The sequence below is a fragment of the Bactrocera dorsalis genome, chromosome 6, assembly GCF_023373825.1.
Source record: "Bactrocera dorsalis isolate Fly_Bdor chromosome 6, ASM2337382v1, whole genome shotgun sequence".
NCBI lineage: Eukaryota > Metazoa > Arthropoda > Insecta > Diptera > Tephritidae > Bactrocera > Bactrocera dorsalis.
In genome coordinates, this window is record NC_064308.1 from 12,738,816 (window position 1) to 12,756,569 (window position 17,754).

A 17,754-nucleotide genomic window follows, 5' to 3' on the forward strand; every position below is an offset into this window, starting at 1 on the left:
TTCGAAAGTTTCATTAACCACTTGACATGGTTTGACCCAACATTAAACTAAACATTCTTCTTGTTACGAGTATAAAGCTCATTAAATGTCAAGTGCAATGGTAAGCAACAAAATTGTAATACGAAACTGGTTCATTAAAATGTGAAAATCATTGCCTATCGAATAAAACACATAAATTTGTACATACATAAAACTAATATAAATATAAAAAACATACATACTCCAAATACTAATACACACAAGCAGCAACTGATATGTAGTAGATTACCAAGTGTGTGTTTGTATGTGAATCTAAACAGTTGTAAACTAGCAGTGCATTGTTATCTGAAGTATCAAAACTAGGGAACTAGTTACTTCAAGGTGTAAAACCATTCATATAGAAAGCAGTTTTCTGAGTATCAAAAATGGGTTCAATTGGGTCAATACTTCCGTCAGCCCTCACATACAAGGTGTGTTCCAATGTAAACAGGACTTTTTGAATCCAGGCCCTCCTGGTGGCGCCATCTACATATATGTCGACTGTATATGCTATCCTTATCGATTGTCCATTGAGAATTTCATGGCATTTCATAGATTGGAAGTGAAGTTATTGAGTTTTACGTGTCATTAAGTTTGTGTTATCGGTGCGAAAATGAGCTAAAACACTCGTTCGACATGCTTTTGAACCGTGCAAAAAGCTGTATTGAAGCAGAAGGGGACTATTTTGAATAAAACCAAAAAAAAATGTTGCCGAAAAAACATTTGTTCTGTTTACTTTGAAAGGCTCCTTGTACCTTAAATAAAGGTTTTCGAACTTCCAGGTGGCTTTATGATGGATATATTGGCCAACATTTGAGTTATGTCAATGAAAATTACTGAACATGTTTTACTCATAACAGTATATCCTTGTGCTTAGAATATATACATTTGGGCGAAAATTTTACCCAGCCGACATATGTACATATTCATTTCTAACTACTTTAATGAAACCCCATTGCACATTTTTTTAGAATGTGACATGAATGTGACATGAATAGTTAACAGATAAAATCGGGTCGATACTACTCCAACTACCATATACATACCTTGTATAATGATTTTCGTTTTTCTGACTAATCTTATGACGAATTTGTCAGTGAGTGTATGATTTATATAGAATATATGTATATACGAAATTATTTGATTCCGATCCTCTGCAAACTCAGAACAGACGACTAGAAAAAGCAAATAATTGATGTGGTTTTTAACGTTGCAACATTAAGATAAATCATTAGGCATTAACGATACAACTAAGCCACGAGCTTAAGTGACTTAGCTGAAAAATAATACAGCAATATGTTTGGATCCGGCTAGTAAAATGGACATAATAATTTCAAAATGGGATTTAATATGGTATAGTTATTACGAATTAAATACTTATAATGATCGGAAACATAAAATACAAGAATTTATTAACAGACTTGAACATCAATGCAAAATATTGACATATTAGCTGACCCGGCATATTTCGTACTGCCTCAATCGATTGATAAAAGATCGAAACTATTCTATAAACTAATTTCAAAGCAAACAAAACGAATCCGTATTAAAAAAAACATTTTTTAATGAAGTATGAAGTTTTATTATTATTTTCGATAGATCATGTTTCTTACTTACAACTGGTCCTACTTTTAACTGCAAATTGTGAGGTGGTAATCCAAGCAATTCCAGTGAATTTCTGTGGAATAGTTGACTACGCCATTCTGGCTCATAACGGTGTCGACTGATTTGAAGGAAACCAGCTGTTCTAGAAGAAAATTCTGAATGGCCGCATTGAAATCCTCAACATTTTTATGTTTCGCCGCCAATACATATTGCCGCCAAACACGCTGAAAAAATTCCTCTTTTGGTTCTGTGATGTGACATAAATCTATGGGAAATGTGATGAGTCCGGTCGAGGTGTCCACTGCGACTTAATTATTTTCAATTTCTAACAACTGCTTAACAAATACATTTGCAATTTCATCTTGTTGCAAAAATACTCTCATATTAAATTTTAATTAGAGTGTTTTAACGTACTGCCACAAATTTGATGATTTTAGGCATGCATTTATCATTTCGTGATCTGATTCTGGCCAAGGGCTAACCCACAAATATTTTGGATTCGAGGGGAAACATGTCGATATGATAATCGCAACAATGTACGAATTTGATGCGGCGATGATGATATTACAGAACCCTTGAGCATATCATCCCAGTGCGAATCGTTTAAATAAAATAATAAATAATAATAATAAAATAAATGTAATAAGTAGTTGACATGCTTTACAGTAAGTCGCACACAGCCGGCCACTTACTGTTCTGTTTTTTAAACGAATATTCACCAACAACAACCGCAAATAATAACATTCATCGTTATTTAGATGTACTGTGTAGATGAGACCCAGAGCATCTAAAGCAAGTACATTTGGATATCCTTCAACTGGTGTTCCTTGTTTTCGACGCAGAAACGATTTCGATGATGCATTCCATGTGTAATAGCGTGACATATTGGTTGTGAAAAAAGTCTTGCGGTATTTATCAATTCGTGTGGCACCCATACATCGAGCTTCTTAGTGACTTCAAGCTTCTTCAAATGGTTTATAACGGTTTGATGACTACTATGCCGGCCTCTTTCGACCAATTCAGCGATTTTATCGCAATTTTCGACGACAGGCCTTCCGGAGCGTGGCGCATCTTCGACCACCTCTGCACCAGAACGAAAACGTTGAAACCATCGTTGTGCGGTGGAAATGGAAACTGTATCGGGTCCATAAACTGCACAAATTTTATTGGCGGCTTGAGATGCATTTTTGCCTTTATCGTAGTAGTACTGTAAAATATGCCGTATTTTCTCTTTATTTTGCTCCATGTTTGGGACGCTATAACTCACGAACGACTCAAAAGAAACGACAATCAATCAAACACGTGTTAGCGCGTGAAATGAGCTTTCCAAAAAGGTATAGCATAACCCGATGCAACGAATAAAACTAGAACTACGCGCTTTCAGTGCCAACTAGCGAAAATACCGCAAGACTTTTTTGACAACCCAATATATTATAAGCAAAGTGTGAGTAAAATTGTTATAAAGAATATTAATTTATTGAATATTAATTTATGTTTTCCAAATAATTCTTTGTCCAAGTGCATTTTCGTCAACGAAAATGCAACAGTTAATAAAATGTACCATTAATTCCACTAACGAAAATGCAACAGTCAACAAAATGTACCATTAATTCCGAAGAATTTTAATAATTTGTATTTATTGTTCATTCAAGTGCATTTCCGCTAACGAAAATGCAACAGTTAAACAAGAAACATTTCTTAAGAATTTTTACGCAAGCATTTATTTTTAAGTTATTGCAAGCAAGCAAAATATTAGTATTTAAGAAAGCACAAAATAAAACGGAAGGCTGATTATCGATTCAAACTTCAACCCAGTTGTTTAATTATTCGTTGTTTTAAGTTATTGCAAGCAAGCAAAATATTAGTATTTAAGAAAGCACAAAATAAAACGGAAGGCTGATTATCGATTCAAACTTCAACCCAGTTGTTTAATTATTCGTTGTTCATCACTTCGGTGAAAAAAGTGGCGCAGTCGGTAGGATACCCGTGTATCCTTGTGTGTAAAAATTTAAAATCAAGTTACATAAGAAAGGATATTGAATATTTCTATATTCGTAACGGGTAGAAAAAAAATAAGAACAACGAATCCTTTAAAACATACAAAATATTTTTGCGAAAACGTTTAGTGAAAGTGACATTTGAACTTCATAAGATTGAAGAACGAATCCTTTAAAACACAAAATATTTTTGCGAAAACGTTTAGTGAAAGTGACATTTGAACTTCATAAGATTGAAGAACGAATCCTTTAAAACGTACAAATTTTTCGAAAATAATACAAAAAGGGGGTGAAGAAAAGGGTAAAAAAGATTTACTCTTATCGACGATAATTTCAGACAACAACCGAAATATAAAGATATACCCATATTAACAACTCATCAGCCAACTGCACATCCTAATCAACTTTAAACACAACATAGTGACAAATTTTTTTCCATCCTTGGAAACACATCCAGATCAACTTCAAACCCAACACAGAGCCAGACAGACAGCAATATAATATTCAACAACAACACCAGAAACCAACTGCACATCCTAATCAACTTTAAACACAACATAGTGACAAATTTTTTTTCCATCCTTGGAAACACATCCAGATCAACTTCAAACCCAACACAGAGCCAGACAGACAGCAATATAATACTCAACAACAACATCAGAAAGTGAGAATCCGATTAACTATATTATATATAATTATTATTATTATTAAATGTATGTAACTGAAAAAATTAGCATAGAGTAAGAAATTGAAAGAAAATTACTATATACGTCTGGAAAACAAGAGAAAAAAAAGGGAAATAAAATGGCAGTACCAGTTCAAAACATTCTTACTATAAACCCTTTAAAATATCTTAATAACTTACCTGAATTCTGTGGCGACTCAAGAGACCTACAGACATTCACCACACTTATTAACCGAATACACCCACACCTACAAACATATGATGAACTGGCCCAACTAGTTTTTTCGGACATAATAAAATCAAAGCTAAAAGGAAGAGCAAGACAGGCAATAGAAATAAACTGCCACGCGACCTCATGGGCAGAGATTAAAAACATACTACAGAATAATTTCGGGGATAGACGTTCTTGCGAAGAACTCTTTGACGAATTACGAAGCGTGACCTTTAGAACAAACACTTTAGATTTTTACAACGACATGAAAACCAGGTTACACAGGTTAAATAACAAATTAGTAACCATTTTAGGAGAAACCGAAGCAACTAGAGAGAGTGCGATGAACAACAAACGCACTGCCCTCAATATCTTTAAAAACAAACTTCCTGAACCAATGAAATCAATCCTTTTCTGTAGGAACCCAGAAGACTTGGAACATGCTATGGACATACTGTTCCAAGCCGGGTACGCACATACAGGGAACAATAACGTGAACAACAGCACAAAATTAAAAACTCATTCAAGTAATAGGAATACTGACTATAGAAACTATACACAATACAATAAAAAAGACAGTAGGAATAGAACACAGTACGGGAATTCCCAACAACTATTCAACAGAAGGAATTTCCAACCAATGCCCCAAAATAACGGAAGAAATTACCAACAATTTCAACCATACCAACAAGCAAACCCACAAAACCCCAGTCCTATAAACCCATCCTTCCAGAGACCAAATTTCAGAAACCAACCGGAACCTATGGACATAGGAAAAATAGAAGTGGCTGAAAATTTTCAGGAATCAGCCTCAAGAATAAATTACTATTTATAATAATAAAAACAAAGATAGGTTTTATAAGACTTATAATAGACACAGGCGCAACAAACTCCATTTTAAATCCGGGTATCTGCGACCCCAAAAGAATTCATCCAACTAGCCCACTTTTAATTAAAACTCTCCAACATCGAATTTACGTTGACAAAAAGGCAATAGTACCCATGTTCGAAGAATTTAGCGACATTGGAACTAATAAACCAATAGAATTTTATATAATAAAATTTCATAACTTTTTTGACGGTCTAATAGGTAACGACATATTGAGACCACTAAATGCCTGTATCGATTATAGAAAGAACGAAATAAATATTGGTAACAAAACACTCCCTATGCACTTCGAAAACGAAAACTTAAATGAAAGAAAGATAGTAGTACCAGATGACTCTGACCTAGTATATTATAAGAAAGAAAACGGCGGAAACATTGTAAGAGAAGGAATTCTAAATGTAAGAAATCAAGAGGCAAAGATAAACTTACTATCTGGAACCAATCGGGTGACTACGCAAAAAGTAGATCACGAAAATTTTAACATAATCGAAAATAAAGAATCTAAACCATTGGCTGACCAAATTAGAATAGGGCACTTGAACCCCGAGGAAAGGTCACAATTGTTGCAAATAATAAAAGAATATCGTAATATTTTTTACCAGGAAAATGAAGGACTTTCATTTACTTCAGCAATAAAGCATAGAATTAGAACTACAAACAACATACCTATATTTTCTAAGTCATATAGGTACCCGTACGTACATAAGAAAGAAGTCACAGATCAAATCCAAGAAATGTTAAAACACGGGATAATTAGGAATAGCAATTCTCCCTACTCAGCCCCAATTTGGATCGTGCCAAAGAAGGCCGATGCCAGCGGGAAACCAAAGTGGAGACTTGTAATCGACTATCGTAAACTGAACGAAGTAACGATCGATGATAAGTTTCCCATCCCGAACATAGAAGAGATTCTTGAAAAACTGGGAAGAAGCCAGTACTTCACTACACTCGATTTGGCGAAGGGTTTCCACCAAATCGAGATAGAGGAAGAAGACATCCACAAAACTGCGTTTAGTGTCGAAGGAGGGCACTATGAATTTCTGCGAATGCCTTTCGGACTAAAAACAGCCCCTGCAACGTTCCAGAGATTGATGAATAATCTACTCCAAGATTATATCAACAAAATCTGCCTAGTATACCTGGACGATATAATCATATTTTCAACATCCTTACAGGAACATATGAACTCACTTAGACTTATATTCGCAAGATTACAGGAGGCAAATTTAAAAGTGCAGTTAGATAAATCAGAATTTCTAAAAAAGGAAACAGAGTTCCTTGGGCTCATAATTACAACGGAAGGAGTCAAGCCCAATCCTAAAAAGATAGAATGCGTTGTTAACTTCCCAATACCCAAAACAGCAAAACAGATCAAGCAATTCTTAGGGCTCACAGGCTACTACAGGAAGTTCATAAAGGACTACTCGGCTATAGCTAAACCAATGACTAGGTGCTTAAAGAAAGATTCACAGATAAATATAAATGACTCGGACTACGACTTTTCTAAAACAGACTTTTCTAAAACATTTACATTGACAACGGACGCGAGTAATTACGCTTTGGGAGCGGTACTTTCGCAAGATAATCATCCAATATGCTACGCCAGTCGCACCCTTAATACGCATGAAACAAATTATAGCACAATAGAGAAAGAATTGTTGGCAATCGTATGGGCTACAAAATATTTTTGGCCATACCTTTTTGGTCGTAAGTTTATAATAGAGACAGATCACAAGCCACTGACATGGCTCTTTTCTATAAAGGAACCAAATTCAAAACTTGTTAGGTAGAGATTAAGACTATCTGAATACGATTATGATATTAGGTACAAGAAAGGAACAAAGAATAGTAATGCCGACGCTTTGTCAAGGATTGAAATTGAACCCAGCATTAATACACTAGAATGCGACAGGGGAACGATAAAAAGTACTACTTCACCAATTAATATGTTTAAAAATCAAGTAGTTATAATAAAAACTACCTCTGGATCATTAAGAATAAAAAATAAATCTGTTTTTAAAAATAGAAGAAGAATAATTTCTATGAAGGAAATGGACAGGGAAACAGCAATTACAATACTAAAGAATCATTTTAATCCAACACAACTGAATGCTATTTTTATCGAAGACGAATTTTATACTATGTTTAAAACTGTTTACGAAGAACTATTTTCAAATAACCCAAATTTTAAAGTACTTAGATCTACACTCATGACGGAAGACATAGAAGACGAAAATCGATTAACTGAAATTATTAAAAACGAACATCTTGACAAAAACCATAGAGGAATTCAGGCAGTATATAAAGAATTAATTACGCGAATTTACAATCCTAAATTAAAACAAAGGATAACTCAGTTCATAAATAACTGTGAAATTTGTAACTTAGAAAAATACGATAGGAAACCCACGAAGATCCCTTACAAAATTACAGAAACTCCATCCAAACCTCTGGAAACATTACATATAGACGTATTTTATACTTTAGGTAAGAAACTTTTTATGACAGCAATTGATAAATTTTCGAAGTTCGCGCTAGCATTTCAAATAAACGGTAGGAGTTGGACAGAATTTAAAACAAAACTTTTGCTGATAATCAATACTTATGGGAAAATAAATAAAATTGTTGTGGATAATGAACTAGGCTTTAAAGCTATACCGATGCAAGAATTTTTGAAAAAGGAGAACATAGATATTCACTATACTTCCAATAGTAACCATACGTCTAACGCCGACATTGAGAGACTACACAACACAATCAATGAGCACATACGCTTGTTAAGGCACGATAAGACGAAAGTATAGAAGATAAAATGATAAGAATAATAGGTTTTTATAATAATATAATACATAGCACGACCGGCATCAAACCGATTGATTTTGTAAATGGCAAAGTACATGAAGATAGATACAAAGAAATTCATGATCTTATAAATTCAAAGAAAGAAAAGTACATTCAGAAGTTAAATGAAAACCGGAAGGATATAGAATTAGAAGGCGGACCAAATTACATTAGAGAGATAAGAGGGGGTAAAAATCACAGAAAATACAGGAAAATTAATGCTGAAAAAATAGATGATGACCACTTACAGATAACAGAAACTGGACATAAATATTATAAAGCTCACGTTAGACCTAAGAAGAAATACCAAGACAAGAGTAACCCCAAAATCAAAGCTACAATTAAATAAATGTAATTTTTTTTAGATGATTAAATGGATCATAATGATGGCAACACTTACCCCAACATTCAAGACTCAAACCATCGACCTACAGGACGTATCGAACAATAATGGATACATACCGATAAAAACAGGAGAGACTAAAACTGTAGAACACTACATAAAGGTACTACACATAATAAACACCACAGAATACGAACGAACTATGGAAATAATCAAAACCAACATTGACATCCTAAAGATATCCAGCAGCGAATCAAAAAAATTAATAAACACAATAAATAAGAACTTTATGCTATTAAGAGCAAAAATAGAAAACCTTAACCCACATTTCCGAAGGAAACGGGCTCTCTTAAACATTATAGGAAAAGGTCTAAAAATTATTGCAAGGTACAATGGACAGTGACGATGAAGAACAAATAACTAAAACTCTTAAATTACTACATACGAACGATGAAAACTTAACTAACGAAATGAACAAACTAACTTATATAAACAACTAGCTGTTACCCTGTGTGCCTCGCTACACCTAAATCGATTAAAACTCTTAAGGCTTTTTACTCTGTGTTTTATTTATTGTTGTAAAACTGTTACTTATTTATAAAACATATTGATATACAACATTCTTGGTTTTTCCACCTGGCGCGTAAATGAATAAGCACCTTGGTGTTCCCACTCTCGAGCATGCGACGAACAATTGGCCGTGGGAGAAGCATGGTTCTTCCAAATTGACGCCGCACACTTGAAACGTTTGCCCTTGCGATTTGTTGATGGTCATCGCAAAGGCAAGACGTACCGGGAACTGCAAGCGCTTAAATTCAAACGGCAAGTCCGTTGGAATCATGGGAATGCGTGGTAAGAGTACGACATCACCTGCTGCCTTGCCATTTAGTATTGTTGCTTCAATCAAATTTGGCCACAATTTTTTGACTGAAAGCCTTGTGCCATTACACAAAGTCGGTGGATTCAGATTTCGTAGAAGTATAATGGGTGAACCGACTTTCAGGACCAAACGATGCGGTGGCAGACCGGGGGGATCCAAAGAATTCAGTTGGATAATTGACTACTTCATCTTGATTCAAAACGCTATTCAATCGATGTATATGTTGTAGCTTCTCCTGGCAGTTTTTCTTGAATGGCAAAATTGATTTCGTTGACGTGTACATTTTTCGGTGCCAATATTGCGCGTTCACTTAAATAATCGTGGCGTTGATAGCATTCAACAATATTCGGAAATACACTTTCAATCAATTCTTCTTTCGATTGTAAAAGTGTACAAAAGTTGTTCGGCAATGTGATCAAACCGGTATCATCGATTGGTATTTTGCCTTCGCCAATGTCCAACAACTGCTTCGAAAACGCCGCTGCGGATCGATCATTTTGCAATTGGACTCGCATGTTGATGGTAAGAGTCAGCCTTTGAACATGTCTCCACAAAACTGACGACTTTAAACATGCGTTTATTTCGTCGGCAGGAGTTGATCGAGGAATGACTGGCAAAGTTTGCCGAAAATCGCCGGATAATAAGACTAATGCTCCGCCAAAAAGTTGTTGGTTTTGGCGTAAATCTTGCATTGTTCTATTGAATGCTTCTAATGACTTTTTGTTAGCCATTGGGCACTCGTCCCATAGAACTATTCCAGCTCCTTGCAAAACTTTTGCCATTGCTGAATTCCTCGATATGTTGCATGTTGGTGTTTCAACGACTTGGATGTTCAACGGTAATTTCAACGCAGAATGTGCTGTTCGGCCGCCATCAAGTAGAGTAGCAGCGATGCTTGACGAAGCAATTGCCAGCGCAATTTTCTGCTGTGACCGTATAGTAGCAAGAATCAAAGAGATCAAAAACGTTTTCCCTGTACCACCGGGCGCATCCAGAAAGAAAAATCCACCGGCGTTATTGTCAACCGCTTGTATAATCTTATCATAAGCATTTTTCTGCTGAATATTTAATTTGGTAATGTTAGCTTGTATGAAAGCACGCAATTCATTGCAATCGTATTGTTGTTCACGTTGAAGCTCATGGTCAAGCATATCAATCACTGAACGATTGGGCGCAGTTATGCCAAGTTGCGCTAATGCCTTATTCGCAATTGTAAGGCACAGATCTTCAACCAATATCAAAGCATCATTATACATTTGTAATGTATATAGCCAGTCTGCGTCCGATGCTCGATTACGCGCCAAAACTAATAAGTCCTCGGTCATGCAGTCTTTGTATTTATTCCACAGTTCTTGCGGATTTGACGGAAGGCATGTAGATATTATTATTGCGAATAATACGCGTATTTGTTTTGGATGAGATGTGAGTGATGCGTCATGAAGTGCGGTGTCCCAATGCATATCATCTTCTAACAAATGCAATCGCTGACATGCTTCACGATACGTCGCACACAACTAACCGTCAACAGTTTTCAAATCATCAAATGATCTTGGTCCGCGCACGTTGACTAATAGCAGACGCAAATAGAAACATTCGGCGTTGTTCGGATGGACGGTGTAAATGCGTCCTATGGCATCGGTTTTACGGACATTTGGATAACCGTCAACACGCTCCCCTTACTTTCGTCGTTGAAATGTTTTCGATGATGGATTCCAAGTGAAATATTGTGGTATTTCGGAATATAGCAATGTTCTTGCAAATTCATCGGTTTCACACAACTCGAAAAAGGTAGTTAGTGTTGTCCGCGGTGGTCGTGCTGCGCTCTGTTGTACATTGTCTGCAGTGAAATAAACGCGTTGACCATTTTCGAGATGAACTGCCAAATGAAGAACAACGGGATGCCGGTCGTGTATTGGAAACGATAAAATGCGCCATACCGCTTCGTTGCTGCTTATATAACGGCCCATTTGGTATTGCTGAATTTCATCGATTGTCTGATAATCAGCTACTCCAAAAACTGCCATATCACTGCCCTTATTTACGTATTTGCAGATGTATTTAATCGATTTGACAGAGTTGCAATATTCTACATTTATGTGCGCTTCGAAAATTTTTGACAACAATGGTGAATACGGCACGACCCAACGATTATCAACATCAACGTCTTGATCCCGAACTTTTATGACCGTTGAATTACCACCATCTTCAGCGGATCGACGCCGATATAATGGATATCCGTCATTTCCAGTGATTGTATCATCAACTAAAGCTCTAGGATAGCGCTTTGAACACTTATTGTCAATCATGCATGGTGATGTTGGATTAATAGCGCCGCAAGGGCCGTGGATCATGTTTTTTGTTACAACGTCGAACAATTGTGGGTCGATTGCTTCATCTGGAATTTCCGCTGAGATGACTTTGTCAATCTGATCTGGTCGTATTTTGCGAACTAACCAAATCAAGATGTGTGCATGCGGTAATCCTCTTTTCTGCCATTCCATCGAGTACATCCAGCATCGAACTTCTCCAAAAACACGAAGTTTCACAATTAAATCCATCATTGCTTTTTGCTTTTCCCTGAATACACGTGCTGTCAAGTCGTGACGATCAGTTGTTGATTGACCGGGGAACAAATGGCTTTTGATGTCATTCCACTTGGGATTGCACGTGAACGTTATGAACAGATCCGGTCTGCCGTAATGGCGCACATACGACATCGCATCTTGCTCATACTCGTGCATATGGCGCGGACTGCCGATGTATGTGGCTGGCAATATTGTCAGACGTCCAATGCTATTCACATTTGCATCATTCATTACGGCGTCTCTCAAATGGATGTACTCTTCAGAACGCAATTTCGCTTGGTTGAATCGAATAAAGTTGACACGTTCGGTCTCGATTTTCGCATACATGTCAACCAAATACTGATGGAAAAGCTTGCGACATTTCAGGATGTAGTTATCTTCTTGCGGACGAATCATTATTCTGTACGAATAGAAGTTCATCGCACTCAGTTTTTTCGGTGTTTCTTGGCCTATAAATGAACAATACACAAAATATTGAATCGTAAGTAGCATTTCTTCTCAGAAATTGTACTTTTTTACCAGTAGTTGGATTTATCAATCGCATATTGATGTGATAGCCGTCATCACCTCTCCAGAATAATATCGGATATTGTAATGCATCATAACAACGGTGTAGCTCGGAAACACGCTGAAGTTGTTCGTTTCTACGGTGCAGTACAATATCTCGCGATTCAAACTGTTCGCCAACAATGACGATTGCCACCTCATCGATTGTTGGTGCGTTGAATCGTCTGGCATGCTGCCCCATCGGCATTTTGTCTGCTCTGATGACGATTCGATGGTTATCAGACGGCATGCGGTCCAATGCGATTTTGAACAATCGAATCAATTCATTGTGCTCATGGAGAAATCTTTGCAAATTTAGTACGATTTCTCGCCTTGTGCCGGTCGCAATTTCACATAGTTGATTTAGTTGGTCAGTTTCATTAACGATGAAATATATTTGCAAAAATTGATAGTCGGCATCGGCAAATGGTATGAGCGAGCCTGCTCGATGGTATATTTGTCCCTGAATCTGCAGAATAAAAATGTCAAATGTTTCACTGGAGATTCCATGCAAAGTAATCACCTTGAACGTCGGCATAAATGGATCTCTAATGATCTTTTTGGCACCAAAAGAAGTCATTTGAAAGCATGAATTGTACGCTTGTATGTTCTGCAAGAAATGCTTAGACGTCGGCGATTCTCCAGTGAGCAAGGAATGTAATGGTCCTGGTGGCGGTTCAAATGCAGGCAGTTTCACTTTGCCACTGGAGCAGCACATGCCAGCTGTTTCTCCTCGAAATTTCGCTGCATTGCAATGCGTACAAATAATATCCATTGCTCCAATGGCACCATGCAGGCTGTAGTCGCAGTCAGGATCGTAGTGAAAGCCAACATGTTCCATTTGATCGCGAAGGCGGACCGGAACTCGGCCTTGACGGTAATTTGGCCGTTGATTGTCGGCGAATTCAGTTCTAATCTGTGTACGCCGCTCTCTGTACACCGCTCTACCTCGGACATTCACTTCAGCGCGCTGCTCTTCGTTTTGATTTCTTCTTAATATTGACATTCGACGTGAATCACTCGTATGCCTGCCAACCGTATTACGTTGGCGTAGTCGAGGCATTTTCTAGAGTATGCATATTTGAAGTACATAAATAAAAATGTAAAAATTAACCTAAAACTACATCTTAAACTACACACGCATATGCAATAAGACCCACCAACAGTGTATTTGCAAACCGCACTAACGAAACAATAACAATACTCACGTGCTTTGTGTGTGTTGCACGGTCAGCAGAAAAACACAAAATCGGTTCGAATAAATGTAACAAATCGATGGAATTAAATCTGGAAAAAACACACAATGTTGAAACACTTTTTTTTACACACACCGCGCATTTTCAAGCGACAATCGAACCGCATGGCATCACATACGAAACAACAACAATACTCACTTGATTTGTGTTGTACGCAGAATGTTAATCACGTTGAAATCAGAGAAAAATACACACAATTTTAAAATATGTCAATAGAAAGAACAAAAAGGCAAATACGATCAACATGCGATGTCAATGTTTTTTATTAGTTGTAAACATCCGCCAGTTGTTTCTGTTTATTAGTAAAAGGCATTTGACAGGACTACCAATCTTGCGGCAAAACATTATTTCATTAGAAGTTGTATAGGCGGGATGTATCATTTTTTTTTTTGTTTTTTTTGCAAAACGTGCAATGATACACACATTAAATTTCTTATGTGCACCCTCCAAACAGACCCCAATCACCCCTGAAAATTTCATTGAAATCGGGCAAGCCGTCTAGGAGGAGTATGCGAACAGGAAGTTTTGCCACTTAATTTTATATATAAGATGTCATGAACTCCCAAATCCAGAATATAACTAACCACATAAACTATCAGCAAAACATTATCGGGGACTACTTAAACAAAGTCAAGAATATTATAGGGAATAAAATTTCAACCATAGAGGACGAGATAACATTTATAGAGCACATATACCAGATTAACAACGACATCTCACTCCTACGGCATCACGTAGACGACATAGGACAGATTATTTTCTCCGGGAAACTGGGAATCATCCCCACAGATATTCTCAGCCAAACCGAACTCAAATTAATCACAGACTTCGACAGTTATACTAATATTAAAGTAGCCATAGCACTTCACGAAGGTAATATTATAATAATTCTCTCTATACCACAATATTCGCAAGATTCACTATCCATGGTGACATTCGTACCCATTCCTGACAAAAATAATAAGTCCATAAAGATTAGCCACTCTGATGTTCTCATAGATTCAGAAAGCAATATTTATAGCACATATATTAAAAATAATCTAAAAAGAAATCTTATAAAAATTAACGATGATTGTTTAAACAAAATACTAAACTTTGAAGAAGCTAATTGCAAAATGCAAACATTAAATACACAAGAAATAAGCGAAATAATTCCTGGAGTACTAATTCTTAAACATTTTAACAGCACAATATCCCATAACTGCAACAAAGCTAAATTAAACATTTGAGGAAATTACTTAATCAAATTCGAAAATTGTGAAATAAACGCGTTAAACAAGACTTTTACAAATGTCAAAATAAAAATACAAGACAAGTTTATTCTACCTAATATCATTACAAAAATTAAAGACAATAGTAATACAACACTAGCAGACATAAAAATTGAATCTTTATATCTGAAGCAAATAGAATACGAAGAAACACTGAAAAATATACTATATACAGATAAGAACTCAAAAATACTTAGTTTTGGTATAGATATCTCAATTATTATATCAATATGTATCTTAATTATTTTTATATACCTCTTTAAGAATACAAAAACATATATTCCAAATGTACAATTAAAAAATGAAACTACTATAAACAATCCGGCAAAGATAATATAATTTCGTCGGAGCCTCAAACTAACGGTGGGGGTGTTATAAAGAATATTAATTTATTGAGTTTTCCAAATAATTCTTTGTCCAAGTGCATTTTCGCCAACGAAAATGCAACAGTTAATAAAATGTACCATTAATTCCACTAACGAAAATGCAACAATCAACAAAATGTACCATTAATTCCGAAGAATTTTAATAATTTGTATTTATTGTTCATTCAAGTGCATTTCCGCTAACGAAAATGCAACAGTTAAACAAGAAACATTTCTTAAGAATTTTTACGCAAGCATTTATTTTTAAGTTATTGCAAGCAAGCAAAATATTAGTATTTAAGAAAGCACAAAATAAAACGGAAGGCTGATTATCGATTCAAACTTCAACCCAGTTGTTTAATTATTCGTTGTTCATCACTTCGGTAAAAAAGTTAAAATCACCAGTTTGATAGACTGTGAACGTGGACGTGCCGCTCTCTGCAGCGTTCGATTCATTAAAATAAACTCGTTGACCATTTTCTAATATCTATATATATAAAAATAAGTCCGTATATGTACGTCGCCGAACTAATCATAAACGCGTCGTGCGATTTCAGTGGTCCATATATGGTTTATATGAAGTTTGGTTGAAATCCGGTAACGCATGTGTGTGCGCTGCGTTTGTGAAGTGAGTGTGTTTTTGCCGCAGGCTTTTTTGTACCGCATACAGCATTCATTAGTATTGAATACATTTTGGTCGTTTGTGTATTGGAGACCATTGCACGGAGTGATGCAAATAGCAATTTGTTATAATTTCTCTTTTCTCTTTGGACGTCATTGGTGATTGATCTTATCATAATCGATTTTTGAAAATATTAATTTCTTCGCATTTTTTGGTGAGTATTTTGATAAAAATAAATTAATTTTCGTTCTAATCATCGTTTTAATTTGAATATTTTGTTAAACAAAATTAAAAAAAAAACAATGATTACTGAGATAAAAATCGATTGTTTTGCTAAACAAGTGTTCTGATTGTTGCAAGTGACATAATCACAAATTTGATATTTTGTGAAAAAAAATTGAGTGAATTTTTTTTGCTTAATATCCGATCAGTGAGCTAAAAATTACTTGGATTTTTTGGCCAATTTTTAATTGAATTTTGTCACATTTTCAGCAGATTTTCGTATCTTTTCGTCACTTTATGGTGCTTTTCGAGTGCTGACGATCTCGAACGTTTCATTTTCGCTTCCGAACGGTAAGACAAAAATTATTTCAATTTTTTGGCCAATTTTTAATTGAATTTTGACACATTTTCAGCTTTTCGAGTCCAGAATTTGCTGGATTTCATCAATTTATTACTGAAGTTCTTTATGATCTTTAGTTTAGTTTCTTCTAAAAATGCCACGAAGAGCAAGAGCTGACATTAGACGTTGGTCGCGTAGAACGCAAAATAGATCAAACGAAAGGGAAAATCAGTCGCAAGAACAGCGAGAACTAGAGATTGCAAATACAAGAGAACGTGTTGCAAGATCTAGTTCAGATCGTAGGCCGACAAGTATTAATCAAAATGTTCAAAGGCGTGCCGCACAAAACGTTAATGTTGTTTGTTGTTGTTGGTGCTGGATTTAGATATAATCACGCAATTGATTACAGTTTGCATAAGTTTGTGGTTATGCACATAGAATTATGATGCGACAAAATCAGGAAAATCATATTTTGAAATGTCGGAGACTCTTTCATCAATATGTCGTAGACATGTATGCAAAGATAGAAACAGAGCGTTTGAACTTTATTCAATTCAATCAATCAATATACATCTCTCCGATGCAATCAATAATGATGGAAGTGTTGACAATGTTGGACAAGTTGTTATTTTACCAGCAAGTTACACAGGCAGTCCAAGGCACATACATGAATATGCACAAGATGCCATTTGCTATGTTCGTTTGTATGGTCGACCAGATTTGTTTATTACATTTACATGTAATTCACAATGGGACGAAATCAAGCAATATTTATATGAAGGGCAATCTCCTACAGACCGTCATGACATAACTGGACGAGTATTTAGACAGAAGCTGAAGTCATTGATGGATTTTATTGTTAAACATCAAGTTTTCGGCGAATTCGACAAAAGAGAGGATTACCACATGACCATATTTTGGTAATGGTTAGTCCACAAAATAACAAGCGATCAAATAGATGACATCATCTCAGCAGAAATTCCTGATCAGGAAATCGATCCAGGTTTATTTGATGTTGTTACAAAAAGTATGATTCATAGACCATGTGGTGTTATAAATATTAATTGGCCATGTATGA

At 35.8% G+C, this 17,754-nt stretch overlaps 1 protein-coding gene across 1 annotated transcript; it reads right to left on the reverse strand.

Annotated features, from left to right (window-relative positions):
- Window positions 1-11,139: 11,139 nt before the first annotated feature.
- On the reverse strand, window positions 11,140-16,108 carry LOC125779104 (uncharacterized). The gene is made up of 3 exons (XM_049459632.1): window positions 13,124-16,108; window positions 12,574-13,069; window positions 11,140-12,503 (listed from the first exon to the last, which is right to left on the reverse strand). The coding sequence occupies exons 1-3, from the start codon at window positions 13,661-13,663 to the stop codon at window positions 11,146-11,148; spliced, it is 2,394 nt and encodes a 797-aa protein (XP_049315589.1). The 5' UTR covers window positions 13,664-16,108; the 3' UTR covers window positions 11,140-11,145.
- Window positions 16,109-17,754: the final 1,646 nt, after the last annotated feature.